The 18,746-nt window shown below is 46.2% G+C and overlaps 1 protein-coding gene across 2 annotated transcripts in view; it reads left to right on the top strand.

Moving 5' to 3' along the window:
* The window catches only part of SLCO3A1 (solute carrier organic anion transporter family member 3A1), a 368,846-nt gene that overhangs the window by 334,314 nt on the left and 15,786 nt on the right, over nucleotides 1-18,746 (top strand). For both annotated transcript variants that reach the window (XM_043921345.1, XM_043921344.1), the window contains exons 8-9: nucleotides 8,162-8,337; nucleotides 12,351-12,415. In XM_043921345.1, the coding sequence (XP_043777280.1) occupies nucleotides 8,162-8,337; nucleotides 12,351-12,415 (241 nt within the window). The remainder of the gene's footprint in view (nucleotides 1-8,161; nucleotides 8,338-12,350; nucleotides 12,416-18,746) is intronic.

The following is an 18,746-nucleotide window of genomic DNA, read 5'->3' as shown; positions in this document are numbered from 1 at the left end:
GGCAAGAATGCTAGAGTGGGTCGCCATGCCCTCCTCCAGGCAATCTTCCCAACCCAGGGATCGAACCTACGTCTCCTGTGTCAGCAAGTGGATTCTTTACCACTGAGCCACCAGCGAAGCCCTTTCATCCTGGTAACTGAACACATTTCAGAAAGAAAACCAAAATCAGTATTTCAGGATGTTGAGAAAGAAACATTCAAGTTTTCACAGGCTCGAAATACAAAGAACATCATCACCCCCTTGTCTGTCCCCTTAGAAATGTCATTTTCAACCTAGAGATTAGTTTTACTTGTGCAGTTAGTAGAATTGATCCCTCAGTATTGAATACAGAGGGAAAAAGCCCAAACAAAAACAACTTTATTTGCCAGATACTTCAGAAACACTACCGAGGAATATTTTGTACGTATAATATGAGCTGTCAAAATAGCATGCTAATGATTTCCTCCATCAATGGGAAAATGAATCCTAGCTTCGAGAGAGTCATTTTTCTATTTTTATGGTCTCCAGCTTTATTGTAATTATTTATCCCCATCATTGCATGTGAATAGAAACATTTCTCAATTTAAATTAATGGCTGGATGTAGAACAAGAGTAGAATTTTCAGTGACTGTGCTCTTCTTCTTTTGTTGATTTCTTCTTCTGGAGTTTTTAGATTTTTGTAAATAGCTGGTACATTTGTGTGGTTCAAGAACCAAGAAGTATAAAAAGGAGGGAGTGGGAACTCCTCCTTTCCGTTTCTCTCTCCTGTTCACCCACTGTTCACTTCACGACTCTGCCCAATAGGTAATTACTATTATTAGTTTCTTGTATATGCTCCTGGGTTTTAATGCACATACAAGGTATTACTCTGTAGCTTGTTTGTTTATTTTTTGTCATCACTTTTGCCATTTTAATCGGAGGATAATTGCTTTACAGTGTTATATTCGTTTCTGCTTCACAGTAGCACGAATCGGTTATACGTACACATATATCCCCTCCCTCCCACCCCACCCCACCCCTCCAGTCGTCACGGAGCATCTAGCTGGGCTTCCTGTGCTATGCAGAAGGTTCTCACTAGCTAGCAATTTTACACACAGTAATGTATATGTGTCAATGCTACTTTCTCAATAGCTTGTTTATTTTTAATTGAAGTATAGTTGATTTATAGTGTGTTTATTTTCAGTAAAGTGTACAGAACAAGTACACAGAAAAAGTGTCCATATATTTAGTTCCCTATGCTGAACAGTAGGTCCTTGTTGGTTATCTATTTTATACTATAGCTTGTTACGTGTGGGGTTTTTTGTTGTTAGTAATTTATCGTTGCGTTTTCTCATGTTAGTAAGGAAGGAACACGCTGATGCCTTTTTTACAGCTGCATAATCTTCCATTGTGAGAGCCTATTGGAGTGCATCTAACCAACTCCTATTGATGGGCATTCAGGTGGATGCAAAACTTTAGTTCCTGCAGACACTGTGGTGACTGGAATTGGACTCACATCATCCTGTGCCTGGGCAAGCCTGCCTGCAGGATAAATTCTCGTAGAATTTCCGAGCTAGTCCCACCCTCTCCGCCAGGTCACCACCACTGTTTCCAAGTCTTGTCAGGCCAGTTCCTCTGTGAGCAGTGGGGCCATCTAATTATCAATGACATCTCTCAGGGCAGGAAAGCCCGGTCCTGCCACCCCATGCACAGTACCAGGCAGAGACTCCGGCTCTCACATCACTTCTCCCCAGAGAACCGCAGCCTGGGAAGACGTTCCTTTGCCATGAGGATGGAAAACTGGACATTTGCCAGGTCAGGGATGGTAAACCCCTCTCCGGAGCCTAGTGCACTTTCTTCATAGTTATCCAGGACATGATCATCTGCAGGCAGTTGCCAAGGTCCGTCTGCATTCTGGACTGTTGTATACACACAGGGTGAGAATCAGATCCCCACCATCGAGCATCTGCTTCCCTCACACCCAGGTTGCCGTTGTTCAGTTGCTCAGGCACGTCCGACTCTTTGCGACCCCATGGACTGCAGCACGCTAGGCTTCCCAGTCCTTCACTGTCTCCCAGAGTTTGCTCAAACTCATGTCCACTGAGTCAGTGATGCCCATGTTATCTCTATGTTTTCAGACTTCCTACCAGTTGGGGCTTTAGCAGGTCTCAGTTAACCTATGTGCCCGGTTAACATCAGCAAAGGCCTGTCCTATTCCTCCCTTCTCACTTGGGAGCATAGGGTGAAGCCCCAGTGGTGGAAAGCCCTCTCTTCCAATTATGCACCCTGGGATAAGTATTTGCACCACACTGGGACATCAGGAGGGAAGTTTCTCCCCAACCGCAAACAGCTGCTTTAGCACAACAGCCACATTGGTCTGCAGTCTCTTGTATCACCTGGGCCCAAATAAAGGGCATTTTGCATCCTTTGGCATAGGACTTAAGCTTAGCATTTACCCTTAGATTCTCTGTGGGCAGGGCCCTAGCAATGTTCCAGCATGTACCCTAGGCCTCAGGATCACCTGCGTTTTCTGTTCATCCTGTCGAACTGACTCTTGTAACCAGGAGGGAAACCCATCCAAGTTCCTGCTCAGATCACTAGGGCTTACCTCCTCCCCAGCCTCTTTCACAGCTCCTCTCAAATAGGTTTAATCTGAATAAATGAGTACAGAGCTGCCTAGGTCCTTTGGGAGGGACCCATCCATTTTCAGGGGGCATCCGAGGTGGCCAGTGGGTATAGAATCCACCTGCAATGCAGGAGACATGGGTTTGATCCCTGGGTTGGGAAGATCCCCTGGAGCAGGGCATGGCAAGCCACTCTAGTTTTCTTGCCTGGAGAATCCTATGGACAGAGGAGCCTGGTGGGCCACTGTCCATAGAGTCGCAAAGAGTCAGACGTGAATGAAGCAACTGAGCATGCATGCACATCCATTTCCAGCTTCTCTCCTTGGCATCAGGGCAAGCCAGTATCGTCCCTGGGCATGGACCCGTTCTCCCGTCTCCTAGCCCAACAAGCGCCTGGTTTCTTCCCAGCTGCCCCGGCCTGCCCCGGGTCCACTCTTGCCCCATTCTCCCTGGCTCTGTGCTCTTGGCTGGCCCCTTGCCTTGGCGGCACATCCCGCCGTTCACTCACACCATTCACAGGACTGTGCCTTCCTGGACACGTTCGCCTCACCTGGACCAGAAGGACTGTGTAATCACTGAGATAAGGGCATCTCATTTCTGTACCATTCCAGTAGGGCCATGATCACAGGCCCGATCTGGGGAAGACCCTCTTCAGAAGGGGATTTTCACATCTCAGAGCAGAGGAGGTCCAGGCAGTTTCTTCTTATGGTAAATGGAATATAGTTCAGCCATAGCCTAGGTACAGAGCAGAAATCTGAGACTGGGTGTAGGTTCCAATTACAAAGTACTCGTTAAACCAAACAGAGCTCACACAATTCATTCAAAGCGTACTGATCATATCACAGTCCTAAGGCTATGAGAGTCAGAACTCAGTTCCCAAGGTCTGAGTTCTAAGCCAGCCCCTCATGGCTGGGCCTGTTTCCTGTTCATACCTGAGCACTCTCTGAGTCCCTGTGGTTCTCAGGACCGCAGCCCCAAATCTCTTTTTCCTCATAGGCTACAGGAGGGACCAAAAAGAGAGGGACGGGGGTGGTTTGAACTAGGGCAGGGTTTGAGAGATATTTTGTCTTTGTTGTTTAGTCATTTCTGTTCAGTTCAGTTCAGTCGCTCAGTCATGTCCGACTCTTTGCGACCCCATGAATCGCAGCACACCAGGCCTCACTGTCCATCACCAGCTCCCGGAGTTTACTCAAACTCATGTCAATTGAGTCGGTGATGCCATCCAGCCATCTCATCCTCTGTTGTCTCCTTCTCCTCCTGCCCTCAATCTTTCCCAGCATCAGGGTCTTTTCAGATGAGTCAGCTCTTCGCATCATGTGGCCGAAGTATTGGAGTTTCAGCTTTAGCATCAGTCGTTCCAATGAACACCGAGGACTGATCTCCTTTAGGATGGACTGGTTGGATCTCCTTGCAGTCCAAGGGATTCTCAAGAGTCTTCTCCAACACCACAGTTCAAAAGCATCAATTCTTTGGTGCTCAGCTTTCTTTATAGTCCAACTCTCACATCCATACATGACCACTGGAAAAACCATAGCCTTGACTAGATGGGCCTTTGTTGACAAAGTAATATATCTGCTTTTTAATATGCTGTCTAGGTTGGTCATAACTTTCCTTCCAAGGAGTAAGCATCTTTTAATTTCATGGCTGCAGTCACCATCTGCAGTAGTTTTGGAGTCCAGAAAAATAAAGTCAGCCACTGTTTCCCCATCTATTTGCCATGAAGTGATGGGACCAGATGCCATGATCTTCGTTTTCTGAATGTTGAGCTTTAAGCCAACTTTTTCACTCTCCTCTTTCACTTTCATCAAGAGGCTCTTTAGTTCTTCTTCACTTTCTGCCATAAGGGTGGTGTCATCTGCATGTCTGAGGTTATTGATATTTCTCCCAGAAATCTTGTTCCAGCTTGTGCTTCATCCAGCCCAGTATTTCTCATGATGGACTCTGCATATAAGTTAAATAAGCAGGGTGACAACATACAGCCTTGATGTACTCCTTTCCTATTTGGAACCAGTCTGTTGTTCCATGTCCAGTTCTAACTGTTGCCTCCTGACCTGCATACAGGTTTCTCAAGAGGCAGGTCAGGTGGTCTGGTCGTTTAGGATATGGTAAAATGAACAGACCTTGAGGGTTCATTCATTCATTCATTCATTCAGTACTGTCCTCTGGAGCTAAGGATAAGTCAGGAATCAAAACCACAGTGGTCTCTGTCCTTATTAGCCTCATGGTCACGAGGAGAGTTTGACATAGGAGTACGGGGGAGGTTGAGAATTTACCATCGTGTTTCTGTAGAGTTTGTCATTTCTAAGGTAAGAGATGTGGAGGAAAAGGAGATGGGGGCTGGGAGTGTATATATCTGTCAGGGTTTGGTCAGGAAAACAGCACCCACGAGTCTTTTGGAAGTAGAGGGTTTAATATAGGAAATAGATCTTATGTGAGCATGGTGGAGTTGGGGAATTGGGATCCGGAAGAAGTGAGATGAAGGACTGGAGAAAAGTCACCACACCCCCAGAAGTATCAGCTCAGATGGGCAGGTTGAGGCTTATGGGAAATTCCCCAGAAGCTGTGCTCAGCGGGCTGCTCAGTGAGATGAAGGGGGCACTCAGGGACATCAGCAGGACTGCATCCAGGTCAGTAGAGGTGGGCACAGGGCCTCTGTTGTCAGCAGGGTGGTCAGAAAAGAAGGTGGGTGCACAGGGATGGTAGGGCCAACCGGCTCCTTCTAGGCACCTCTGCGTTTGTCTGTCCCCATGTCTGACCATCTGAGAGTAATAGCCCCTGCCTCACAAATCTCTCCTGTGTTTCCTCTGGTCCAGCTCTCATCCATGCAGGGAAGGGACTCCTAAGGAGATGGATCCCCGCCCGGGACGGTAGAGTCATGCCAAGATGCCAGCGCAGAATCCTGTGCAGGGCGCTCATCCTGGAGCTGGTGTTGATGTCTCAGCACATTCAGAGGCTTAGGAAGGGGCATCCTGGATGGGTCTGGGATGGGTGTGAGTTAGAGATGAAGTTTACCAGAGTCATCAGAAAGCGTGTGCATGCATGCTGAGTCACTCAGTCGTGTCCAATTCCACGTGACCCCATGGACTGTCGCCCTCCAGCCTCCTCTGTTCATGGGATTTTCCAGGCAAGAATACTGGAGTGGGTTGCCGTGCCCTCCTCCAGGGGATCTTCCTGACCCAGGGATCTAACCCATATCTCTTACATCTTCTACACTGGCAGACAGGTTCTTTATCACTAGCACCACCTGGGAAGCTCCATCAGAAAGCACATGGATGTAACACAATCTAGGGAAAAGTGCAGGGCGAGAAGGGAAGAGAGCCTGGGCCAGAGCCCCAGGGAGCTCCGGCATATTCAAGTAGGAGATGGGGCAGGTGCCAGCAAGGAAAATGCAAAAGGGAAGAAGGAAGCCAGAGAGTGAGCCGTGGAAGCCACAAAGGCAGTGGGTTGCAGGCACACACTCAAGGGGCCCCAGGGAGATGAAAGTGGATGGAGAGGTCAACTGTGGAGGTCACTGGTGAGCTTAGCTGATCTGATCGCTGCATGTAGGAACCTAAGCCAGCTGGAGTGAGTCAAGAGCATAGAGGTAGTGACCATGAACAGCCGGAAATGTTTAGCTTCAGCGTTCAGGGTGTGGGAAGAGGAAGGATCAGTTTCCTCTCCTCAGATGGGAGACAAATGGCATTTTCAATTTGAGTTGGGGAGAAGCCCTTGTTTGTTGTTCAGTCACCAAATCATGTCCAACTCTTTGCAACCCCTTGGACTGTAGCATGCAAAGCATCCCTGTCCTTCTGTATCTCCCAGAGTTTGCTCAAACTCATGTCCATTGAGTTGGTGATGCCATCCAACCATCTCATCCTCTGTCACCTCCTCCTCCTCCTGCCCTCAGTCTTTCCCAGCATCAGGGACTCTTTCAATGAATTGGCTCTTTCAGGGAGAAGCCCTGTTTCTTGATAAAAGTAGAGGAAGATCTGTTCCCATTCACATCCTAAAACCACCTGCTGAGTTTCCTCTGCTGCGTCTCAGCCCTGTGCTATAAGACAGTGCTTGATAGATCACAGAAATGACACGTTCTTATCCCAGGAGCTTAAGGTCTCCTCCAGAAGGGTAGCAGGGGTCTCTGCCATGGGGTGAGGAGTGTGTCCCCGTGGAGGGAGGTGCCAGCTCAGATGGGGGTGACTGGGGAGGCCTTGCAGCCAAATGGAATGTCAGCGTTCAGTTTTGAAGAAGATCTGTGATTTCTCTGGGGAGAGATGTATGCAAAGAGACAGAGGGGCTGAGCTTCAGCACCTTTCACAGAACAACGGGAGATGCCCCTGGGTGCTGTAATGGGGCCATTTATACAAAAGCACCTGCGGTGGGCAGATGGTTTAGGAAGAGGGGTCCAGCCCCACCCTGTGTCTGCCCCTACTTCCCAGGAGTAAAAGCTTCTTGTGGGGCACAGTCATACAGGATGGAGGGAGCAGGCACTGAACACCCCTGAGAACATCCCACGTCGCTTGATGGAATAAGAAAAGCCCCAATCTGCTAAGTCCGGCGGGGAAAGAAAAGGAGAGGGAGGAGGAGAGGTACAAGGATGGGATATGGGCTGAGGAGGGGGCACATAAAAACCAAAGAGGATTTGTTTGACCCTCAGGAGGATTTACCTCGGCGTGTGCTCTGAGAGCCAAGCAGCCCCGGAAAGAAAAGCAATGAATCATTTATGATTGTTTTCATTTTGTATTCATTAAAGACCTCTGCACTATTATTATCGAACCTTAATTGGCTTGGCTGCTGGCTGGCGCTGCCTCTCCCTGCGCCCTTGCTCCTCCCTTCGCCATCAGAAATTCCTCTGGAGCGTGAGCCAGGACCGTGCTGGGGAGCCGGGGCAGCTGGGCAAGAATCCACCCGAAGATCAAATGGAATGCAGCCGCTTGGCTTTCTTCTCTCTGATCATATATTAATAAATGTATCTCGCTGGTCTCCAGCTCGCTCCCCACGATCCGCTCTAAGCTCCCTGCCATCTCTGCACCCTCTTTGCTTTCTCAGCCTTTCGAGAAGCCTCCCATTAGCCAGCACCCTCTCACGGCCCCATGAGCCCAGCAACTTCACGCATGACAGTGCACATCCTTTGTTCCAGGTGCCATAGTGGGCAACGAACCAGCAACCATATGCAAGTTACCTGATTTACTTCCTTTAATACACTTCAGTGTAATTATAACTGCACAAAAGAGAGGACAAATTGGCAAGTGATTACATTGTTAATTTGGCAGTGTTTTATCACATTGTGGAAGCACGATTTCCTCTCTAATGTATGGGGGGGGGCAACACGTTTGTCTACGGTGTGGGCTTATCAAGGAATTCTGGGGCATAGAAATGAAATACACAGGAGACAGGGAAATCAGCTCTCCTCCCCATAAATATTCCTTTATTTTGCATGTGTTTTGCAGCCTCCTTCAAAAAAGCCAACTCGTTGATTCAGGCCTAATTATTGAAATGCTCCAGAATGCATAATCAGGCTGTGACAGAGCAGCTGATGGATGGCTTTAGATCTGGAGAGGGGAGATAGCCCCAGTTAACAGGGCTGACTGCTTCCCTTCCAGAATCTCACTGGCTGTGCATGCCTCATGACCATCCCGCCTGAGAACGCGACCGTGATTCCTGGAAAATGCCCCAGTCCCGGGTGTCAAGAGGCCTTCCTCACCTTCCTGTGTGTGATGTGTGTCTGTAGCATGATCGGGGCCATGGCTCAGACGCCTTCGGTCATCATCCTCATCAGGTAAGCATAGCCCCAGGGACCGGAGAACCAGCCGCCCCGCGCCGCCTCCCTCCCTGCTGTGTGTTCGCAGTTCTCCCAGAAATCAGAACTCTGGGGACTGTATGAGTCTTGCAAGCCAGCTTCCCTAGGCTGGTGGGAATCAGTTATGTGTGATGGAAACCTCGTAGCAAAAACCTCGCACAGTCCCTGTGTCTGGCTCCTGTCTCAGGGCACTGATTTGTAGTATGACCTTGGGCTCAGTGGTTTCTGAATGCTCCCCTGGTGGCTCAGACAGGAAAGAATCTGCAATCCAGGACACCTGGATTCAATCCCTGGCTTGGGAAGAGCCCCTGGAGAAGCAAATGGCCACCCACTCCAGTATTCTTGCCTGGAGAATCCCCATGGACAGAGGAGCCTGGAGGGCTACAGTCTGTGGGGTTGCGAAGACTCAGACATGACTGAGCAACTAACACTTTCAACTTTCACTCCAAAAGTAGAAAGCGCAGCCCAAGAGAAAACACTGCACTTTCATGTCCTACCAGAAACAGACTCTGCAGGTAATTTTGAAAGGTACTGCGGTCTCTTATTGACATTTGCAAAGAGCAACACTGTTGGAGTGAAATGAAAATGGCATGGGAATAGCCGAGTCCCTGTGTCTGGCTCCTGTCTCAGGGCACTGATTTGTAGTATGACCTTGGGCTCAGTGGTTTCTGAATCTGGAACTGGAGGTGATGTCAATGGTCCTGCCTGCCTCCTGCAGTGGGCTAGGTCCTGCTGAGACCATGTGTGTGCAAACTCTGTAAAGATATAAACGGGTCATTGACAAGGTGTGATGCAGTGCTGAGTGGCTCATGGAAGCAAGTTGTGACTGCTTTTGAACAGACGGATGGTTGGAGAGAGTCACCCAATAATCTCTGTTTCCCCATCTCTCAAGAACTATCCTGGGGGGGTGGGTGAGGTGTCTCAAAGGTGAATTATTGGGTAATTTTCTGAGTAACTTACACAGTTGCAAAGTTATCTAGATTTGTGTGAGGAACCCAGAAGAGGCAGGCTTCATGTCTGGCGACCATCTTTAACAGAGGAAGTGGTGCCAAGCACAGATCCATCTTACCAGGATGCAGTTATCTAAACAAACCAATTCAATCCCAAGGGCTGGAGATAAAAGTAGGAATGAAATGCTTGGATACAGCCTGTACAAATGTACATTTTGTTGTTGTTTAAGTCGCTAGGTGTTCAACTCTTGTGACCCCAGGGACTGTGGCACATCAGGCTCCTCTGTCCATGGGATTTCCCAGGCAGGAATCCCAGAGTAGGTTGCCATTTCCTTCTCTGGGAGATCTTCCTGACCAAGGGACTGAACCCATATCTCCTGCACTGGCAGGCAGATTCTTTACCGCTGAGTCACCAGGGAAGCCCTGGGATGTAACATCAGCTGCTTTATCTAGCCTCTGTGTGTCTACTGCATTTCCTGATCTTGGTTATAATTCACAAGGAAAAGGATTTATACAAAGTACTTATGTTCTAAAGTCATTAGCAAAGCTTTTTCAATGTGCAGGAGCATTAATGGTGCAATAGCAAATTGCCATTTTATACTTGTTAAATTTGGAAAAAATGTTTAAAAATTCACTCCCAGTTTTGTAAGCAAGGCTCTAACAAAACAGGTAAAGTCACATATTTCTGGTGGTGTTGAGAAACATATTAATCCTTTCATAAAAGCAAGGTGGCAAATATGAGTTCAAGAGCCATAAAAACGTTCAGGTTTCTGTTTTTGTTTTTTTTTTTGTGGGGTAACCCTATGCCTTGCCACTTATGTTAAGAAAATACTCTGTGAGAAGAAAAGCTCAATGCAGACAGATTTTTATTATAGTGTTAACTATAATAGCAGAAAAATCTGAATTGGAATAGTGAGTTAAATTATAGTCCCACAGCTCAGTGGAATAATGAAAATTCTTAAGAATGTGAGAAGTGTTTATGAAATGAACTATTGAATTTAAATTATATGTGGAGGATGATTATATATAATATGCACTGGACAAAACCCATCAGATCTCAGGCATGGGTTTGGGGTGGCTGCCTTATTTTTGTTACTAGGAATTCCCATGAAGTTGTATTGTACCCGTTGACACACAAAAGGCACCAAAAAGCAAGAAAAATGACCTTCACAGCCTTTAGCAATGAGCAGTCCCCTTTTTTTCTCTGCCCTTGACTCTGCTGCAAAAACCCAGCCCAGCAGTTGTGGCTGCAGACCAAACCCAGAAAGTCAGCTGAAACCTGAATCATGTCCAAGTCTCAGCTTGATAAACAGCTCTTGGAGATTTTCAGGAAATCTGTGACTCCTTTTGAGTGGACCAGCAACAGATGGCCTAAATGACCTAGGTCGGGCCTTGTGCACCTCATAGCTCCATGCCGCTGGGGCCAGCTGGAGGTACGTGCCCACTTGCTTTTCGAGGAGTCCAGGGTAATAGCGTCTTCTGTTGCCACCCACTCCAGTGCGCCATCACAGATGTTCGAGGCAGACACAAGGGCATAGACGGTCAGAGCCACAGCCTGGATTATGGGCACCAGCCCTTGTCCCATCCCAGGGCAGTGGGCCCACTTCCACTCTCACTCCAGACAGAAGCGTACTTGCCAACAGCAGCGCTCAGGACAGGCACCGGTGTGAGGATGCCGGCTATTTAACAAGTCACGCGGGGGCCAGCACTGGGCTTTGTTTTCAGTATGTATTCGGCTGCATCACGTCTTGGTGGTGTCATGAGGGACCTTTCGTTGTGGCATACAGACCCTCTAGCTGTGGCGCTCGGGGTCCAGAGTGCACAGGCTCGGTCGCTCCATGGCCTGTGGGATCTTAGTTCCCCGACCAGGGGTCGATCCTGCGACTTCTGCATTGGAAGGTTCTTAGCACCAAACCACTAGGAAAAGTCCCCGGCCTCTTGATTTCTGGTTTGTTTCTGTTTTTTCACTCAGCATATGCTGAGTGTCACACACCACACTGATGATGAATGAGACACACACAGTCCTTGGCCTCAAGGAGAGAAGAACAGCACTGAGTCAGTACTGGTTTCAAGAGCAGGAGGCCTAACAGAGGAGGTCTGTGACGAGCTGTGACGGCCTCCCTGCTTGGAATCAGTCATCATTCCCAAACCCCCTCTGCTGTCACTCTTAAACCAGACAGTGTGAGAATATTCTAGAAAATGTGTGAAAAGATCGTGCTCAGGGGCTGCTGTGGGTAAACCGAAGCCAGGGACACTGAGTCAGTTCAGAACAAAGGCATGTGACTGTATAAAGCTGTGTGGGTGTTAGTCGCTTGGTCGTGTCCAACTCTTTGTGACCCCATGGACTGTGGCCCACCAGGTTCCTCTGTCCATGGGATTCTCCAGGCAGGAAGACTGGGACGGGTTGCCATTTCCTCCTCCTGGGGGGGTCTTCCTGACCCAGAGATCAAACCCACATCTCCTGCAGGCAGATTCTTTCCCACTGAGCCACCTGGGAAGGCCAAATAAAGGTACCTTTCCAGTTTAAAAGGTACCAAAGCTGGATATAGATGAATGGACTGTTTCACAAGTTGTCCATCTAGGGAACCAACCCACGCTAGTCTGGTTGATTTCGCAAAGTGATGCCAGAATGACAAATGTGTTTATGGTTCTGGCCTATCTGTGTAGCATAAGGGGAACTGCCTTCCCCACTGATATTTCCTCTGATACATGTACCCACCGACTTAAGATGTTTCCCTGTGCCGGCAAGTGCAAAATGCCTTTAAATGAAGACTTTGGGAACAAATTTGCATTCCATCCTTCAAAGGACTAGTTTTAGTTAATAAAAAAACACTGCTAAATTCCTAAACTTATCTTGTCCCTGCAGTTGCAGTGATTTTTCAGACTTTCAGCAGGGAAGGTGAAAAAAGCAAAAGAACAAAACCATTAATAATTTTCTAAGGAAGGGCTCTGATGGACAGCAGCGGATGACTCTGAGGTCTGTTAATTAAAGTGAAGCGATAAGAATCTTTTCTTTTTTCCTCTTCATCTCTTTGCATGTAGGACAGTCAGCCCTGAACTCAAATCCTACGCCCTGGGAGTTCTTTTTCTCCTCCTCCGTTTGTTGGGTACGTATTCTTTCTTTATTCCCTCAATAGTGAATCAGATGCTTATAACCAGGTGAGTACATATATCAGTGGAATCATGACCAGGTGAGTACATATCACTGGAATCATCCCTTGAGTTGTCTTTTTTCTTATGAAGTTTAATTTTGGTGAACAAGAGAAAAGTCTGTTAAATGTTGTTCAGGGTTTAGACCTAAACTTGCACACTCCCTGGATATCACAGGGTTTTTGTTGATATTAACTGTGCCTTCAGGCCACCCTGAATTTTCATTGGCACAAGGAGGAAAAGCGAGGAACCAAAAAGAATGTGATGATATTATTTGGCCCCCTCATTAAGCAATCCATGAGCAGCTTGTGAAATGCTTCATTTATGGGGCTGCCTGCTGGGGGAGAGAGGTATTTTCATAATGCTTCCCAAATGGAAACTTTGCATCCTTTAAATTTTTCCAAACTGATTTAGTTTATTTACCTTGGGTTTCTAGGACAAGGCAAATATGACCTTCATGCTATAGTGCCTATATTCCATGGTTTGGTATGGACAGAAGGAACTACGTCTAACCTGCCATTTTCTAAGATGGGAATAGCCCATGGTTCTCCTGGAGTGCTGGGACCAGCTGAGGAGAAGCTGGAAAAGCCAATCAGATAAACCTTCTCCCTGTGGACCACACTGCTGCTTTATGAACTCCCTTTGTCAAGGCCAAGATCAAGATAGGATGACATTTCTTCTTCTTGAATAATAAAGCTGTGGTCCTCCTTAATGGACATTAAGTGATAAAAATGGAAAGGAAGATAACCATGGCCTATACCTTCAGAGTAAAAATTTCTCATCCCAAATAGTATATAACCTGAATGAGCACAAAGACTAACTATAGAAATGTGTATAAAAATATTCATAAAAGTGAAAAATTGGCTACAATTCAAACATCCATCAGCAGGGAATTAAATCCATTATGGGTTCTAATTTCAGTACAATTTATGTACCCCCTTTAAACTGGAGAGAAAAATACTGATAAACCTTGAAAGGGTACATGATAAGTGGAGGGGGAAAAGGAGGTCTATATTGTATATGCAAATGTTTTTAAAGTATATATGAAAGTGAAAGTTGCTCACTCGTGTCCAGCTGTTTGCAATCCCATGGACTATACAGTCCATGGAATTCTCCAGGCCAGAATACTGGATTGGGTAGCCTTTGCCTTCTCCAGGGGATCTTCCCAACCCAGGGATCGAACCCAGGTCTCCTGAATCATAGGCAGATTCTTTACCAACTGACCTACCAGGGATATATATAGGGGAAAATACAGGAAAGCTAGATAAGAAAATGGTATCAGCTATTATAATTGAATATTGAGGCTATGAATGATATTTTCTAAATTCATTTTTAAAATTTGAATGATAAATATATATGTTTATTACTTTCATAATGAGATTACATTCTATATAATTGCTATGTGAAAGAAAAATATTCACCCTTAAATCCATTAATAAGATAAGGTCCTCCCTGGGGAATGGAAAATACTTGACATCTGCCCTATCTCTGCCTGTAGCCAAGTAACTTCCAATCAAGGTTGTGATCTCTTTTGCCATGTCCGTGACAAGACCTGGGAATCTTCTTAATCACTGTCAGTCCACATCGTTGGTATAAATGGAGAATCTTAAACGTCTTTGTCTTATTTCTGGTTCATGGAAAATAGAAATGCTCTAGGTATGATAATACCCAGTGCAAACGAGTTCAACTGTAATTCAAACTAAAACATTTTAGGCCTTCCTAGAACTCGTATTGGCTTTTAGAGCTAACTACACAGGGTACTATTTATGGTGGGGTTTTTTCTCTCATCATTGGGAGGATAGAAAATGCATGTGTGGTGATGCCCCCCATTCCACCCTGGTTTGGTGGATGGACAGATGAATGTGTAATATCAGGTAGCAGGTTGGAGACCCTTATTTCTGAAAATGGTGAAACCATTCCACATGCAGGCTTCCCTGGTGGCTCAGCTGGTAAAGAATCCACCTGCAGTGGGGAAACCTGGATTTGATCCCTGGGTTGGGAAGATCCCCAGAGAAGGAAATGGCTACCCACTCCAGGATTCTGGCCTGGAGAATTCCATGGGCTGTATAGTCCATGGGGTCGCAAAGAGTCGGACACGACTGAGTGACTTTCACTTTTTCACTTTCACTACTATTATTCTACATACATATTCACTCAACAAACTGACATTGAGCATCTAATGTGCTCAGAGCTCCATGGACCATACCCAGGTAAGTGAGCCCAGCATTCCTCTTAGGGAATTCCTTGAGGAGTTGAGCAGAGAATCAAAAAGCCCTCCACTTATGGGGTTACTACAGATGTCTCTGTACCTCTAAACACATGCTGAGGATTCAACATAGTGAGTAAAAAATAACCTTCAGAATAATTTTGATAACACAAAATATAAGAAAAATTTGCAAGTTGTTTTTGAAAAGTTAATGAAAATTATAGGACACTTGAAGACAGAAATGAAAAATTATAGAGCATGTGTAATGTGACACCATTAAGACCACTGTATGTTGCTCTAAAGCTCAAACATTATCTAAACGAGTATTTTTCAACTTCTGTGATTATAATCTACAGCAAGAGATAAACTTCATATTGTGGCCCAGTGCATACATATGCATATATACAACTGAAGCAAAGATTTCATGAAAAATATTCACCCTTAATATGTGTGATGTGCTCTGATATTTTCTATTCTATTTCATTCTTTTAAAATAGTGGGTCATGACCAACTATATTGATTGTATTGTCCAACTGGGTCACACATCAGAGTTTAGAAAACGGCTCTAGAAGGATATGCCACAGTTTCATCTTTTAATTAAAAGTGGCTTATCAGAGAAGTCTTTGCACTGGGCCCGATTCCATTTCCTGCAGCACCCAATAAGATTAACCACCATTACAGTTAATGAAGGGCCAACCGAGAAATCAGATTTCAAGACATTGTCAAGCTTTGTGCTTGGCCCCGCTTGGGTAATGGGTGATGGTGAGGACACCACAGTTCAATGTGATAAGACTGGAGAAGCAGTCAGTAGAGGTGTAGGATGGATGTGTGGGAGAGCTGCCTGGCCTGGGGTTGGGAACAGGAGTGTGGGTGAAAGGATGTGATATTAACCTGAAGCATGAAGAATGCAGAAGAGTTACCTTGCTAGCAAAAAGGAGAGAGTGCTTTAGACGGAGGGACTTAAAGGAGGAAAACCCTGGAAGTGAACAAAAGCTGAAGCGTGTTTGGGGGCTGCAGGAAGCCCTTGTGGCTGGAGGCGATGGCTGTCAAGGACACGATCAGAAAGAGTAGCTGTGCTGTTGACAAGATTGACCTTTATCCCCAAGTCAAATGAAGTCGTTGATGGACTTTAACATGGGGATAAGATCCATTGTGCATTTTTAGAAAGGCCCACTGTCTGCCACATAGAGATGTGGAAACTGAATATTAAGCCACTGGTATAACAGAGGAGCTGATGGAGAACAATGCTGAGGATGCTGGCTGCCAAGATGGCGAGATGTGGATAGAGGAGAAAGTGTCAAGGCTTAGTCCCTGGATGGAAGTGTACAGACTGGAGCATCTGAGAAGGGGGAATCCACAGTGACAGCGCCTTATAAAAGGTTTGGATCATGTGGTACATGGGAGATACTATTTCTTAAAGCAGGAGGACCAGAATGAGGAGCAAGTTTTTGGGAGTGGCATAGACCAACACCATCCGATAGACCTTCTTGCAGTGGTGGTAGTGCTCCATGTCTATGCCACATGGGGCTGTGGAGCACTTGAAATGTGGTTTCTATAAACTGGTTTCTCCTTATTTTTGATGATTTTCATTTACGTAGCTGCGTGTGGCCAGTGGCTATCATACTGGACTGTGCAGGTCTTTGACGCACCACCCTTGGTGGGTCAGAGCTTGAGGCAGTGGGGGCAGCTTGGGGAGACTGCTCTTTGCAGATACTTGGCTGTGAGAAGTGTAAAGAAAGAGGGAAGGACCCAGAAGTGAATGCAGGTTATCTTCCCTTGTTGTTTTAAATGCTGATAGAAAGGAGTTGTCAGAAAGGACAGAGACCTGTGGTGGGGTCAGGTCACCTTGGCACCAAGAGCTTCCTACATAGTCTGTGGGAGCCCTGGAGTAAAAGCAGTAATGTGGTTGGTGATATCAATGGTGGGTGAGAAGGAGTATGGAACAAAGAAATTAAGAGTGGTGGTCACAGTAGGGCTAATGTGACTGGCCATGGTGCCTGAGCTGGACAAGGAAGAGGTAAGCTAGGAGAAGGGAGAAAGAACAGAGAAAGGGCACGTAGGAGCTGGATGTAGTAATTCATGAAAAAAGAGTTGGAATCTGCAGCCAGAGCTTTGTTGTCTGACTTTGAGATTGAGGTGGTGGAGCATTTCTGAGAAATGACAAAACCCAGAGAGGAAAGGAACATCCTTGACGTTGAGAATGAGTTGTTGAAAGGCCTGAGTGAGAGCTCATGTCCATGGAGAAGTTCAAGTCACCCAGGACAGTGGTGGAATTTGAGTGGAAGAGGACAGAGTTGGATCAAGGGTCAGGAGGTTCAGAGTAAACGAATGACTTACTCAAAGTGGAACGCCTGATGTAATCAAATCCACCCTTTTTCATCCTTATGCAAATGTCCTGGTCACTGTTTTTCTCTCTGGGTGTGGGCATAACATCCACTCAAGGGTTTGATCTTGTTCCTGGGGGGTCTGTTGCATGCTGCAGATGTTACACCAAATTTGACTGGATTCACTACCATGACCTCTCCTCCACAAATGCCTGCTGTTGGTTTTCCAGAGCAACAAGCTGGGCAAAGATCATTGGGTTCTGTCAGCCTCAGGGTGCACTTCTGTATGCAGGGGTCATTCCTGAGCAGATTGTCCTTGGGTCTTGGGTCATTGGTGAACTAATACAGGAGACGTGTGTCTTAGAAGCTCCTTGTGTGGTTCATCCAACATTTGTTGATCTCCCATTGTGAAGTCTTGAATTTCTACAGGCACGTGGGAGAAATGAACATGTTGAATGAGTGCTTTGGAAGAAGTAGGCCCAGCCTGCCAGAAACTTCAGAGGAGCGGCTGTGGGATAGTGGGGTGCAGGATACAATGTCTGGAATGTGAGGGGAGACTCCTTCCACTCACCTCCACATTTATTTATTCAGCAAACTTTTGCTAAGCACCAACAATGTATCTAACTTCCTAAAGGACCTGTGGGCTTTAAAGAATATTCACAGTCTAAAAATTGAGAGTTATGTTTTATTCAGTGGGAATTTTTAGGACTTCAAGTCCAGGAGACAGCATCTCAAGTAACCCTGAGAGAACTGCTCCATGGAAGTGAGGGAAGGAGCCAGGTTATATAGAAGTTTTGCAGCAAAGGGTAGGTAGTCTGAACATCAAAAGATTATTGTTAAAGAAAACCAGATATCCCAAGTTAAGTTAAGTGCTTTTCTCTGTATGGGAAGATATGAGTCTGGGCTCACTGAAATCATTCCTTTGATATATACCTCAGCTATCTGGGCCAGTATCCTGAATTTTCACATCCTGAGTCTTCTCAGGGCTCACCACTGGGAGTGGCTGCAGTCTGATGGCTGCTAGATGGCAGGTATTCATTCCTTCCTGAGGTCCCTCGGGGCTCACCATTGGGAGTGGCTGCAGCCATTGATGACAGTGCCCTCCTTTGCTTACTGATGTGAAAGTACTCCATTTCTCAGTAAGCACCGATGACATATCTAACGTTCTAAAGGACCTGTACCACCCAGGATCTATGTCCTGACCAGTGCTAGGATGACACCACATATTTGTCATGGACCCCGCTACAGTCAGGCATACCAGGTTTGAGTCCAACTCTGCCATTACTGAGCATGAGACCTTTGGCAGGTAATTTAAGCTCCTTGAGCCTCAGTGAGTTTAACAAGGCAGCCAGGAATGAAATGAGAATAGAGCAGCTCCTCTCAACTTCTCGGATTTAAGAAAAGTGAATGTCAGGTATCTGCAGACGATACCGGGCAGTATCAATAGTCCAGTCTCTTTCTTGGCATCACTGAAACAGAGAAACTCATTAATCCTTTCAGGAGAACATTCTTTTCAACATCCATTTCTAGCTAGTGCTGGACATAACAGTAATTCCTCCAGGTTGAATAGAGGTTCCATGGTGAATTCAAGTCTTGGCAGGTAAGCTGGGAGAGGAATGGATATCTTTTGAAATGTAAATGCCAGAGTAATTTGTAGCTTCCATTTTGTTTCATAAAGGAATGTGAATTTATTTTTCTTACAAAAGCTTTCCACTCACTTTTTAATTTTAGAGCAAAGAGTATAACTAAGCCTGGCCT

The sequence above is a fragment of the Cervus elaphus genome, chromosome 13 (assembly GCF_910594005.1).
Source record: "Cervus elaphus chromosome 13, mCerEla1.1, whole genome shotgun sequence".
In the NCBI taxonomy this organism is placed as follows: Eukaryota; Metazoa; Chordata; class Mammalia; order Artiodactyla; family Cervidae; genus Cervus; species Cervus elaphus.
The sequence above is the reverse complement of the archived record's forward strand: the minus strand, read 5'-3'. Positions and strand labels throughout refer to the sequence as shown.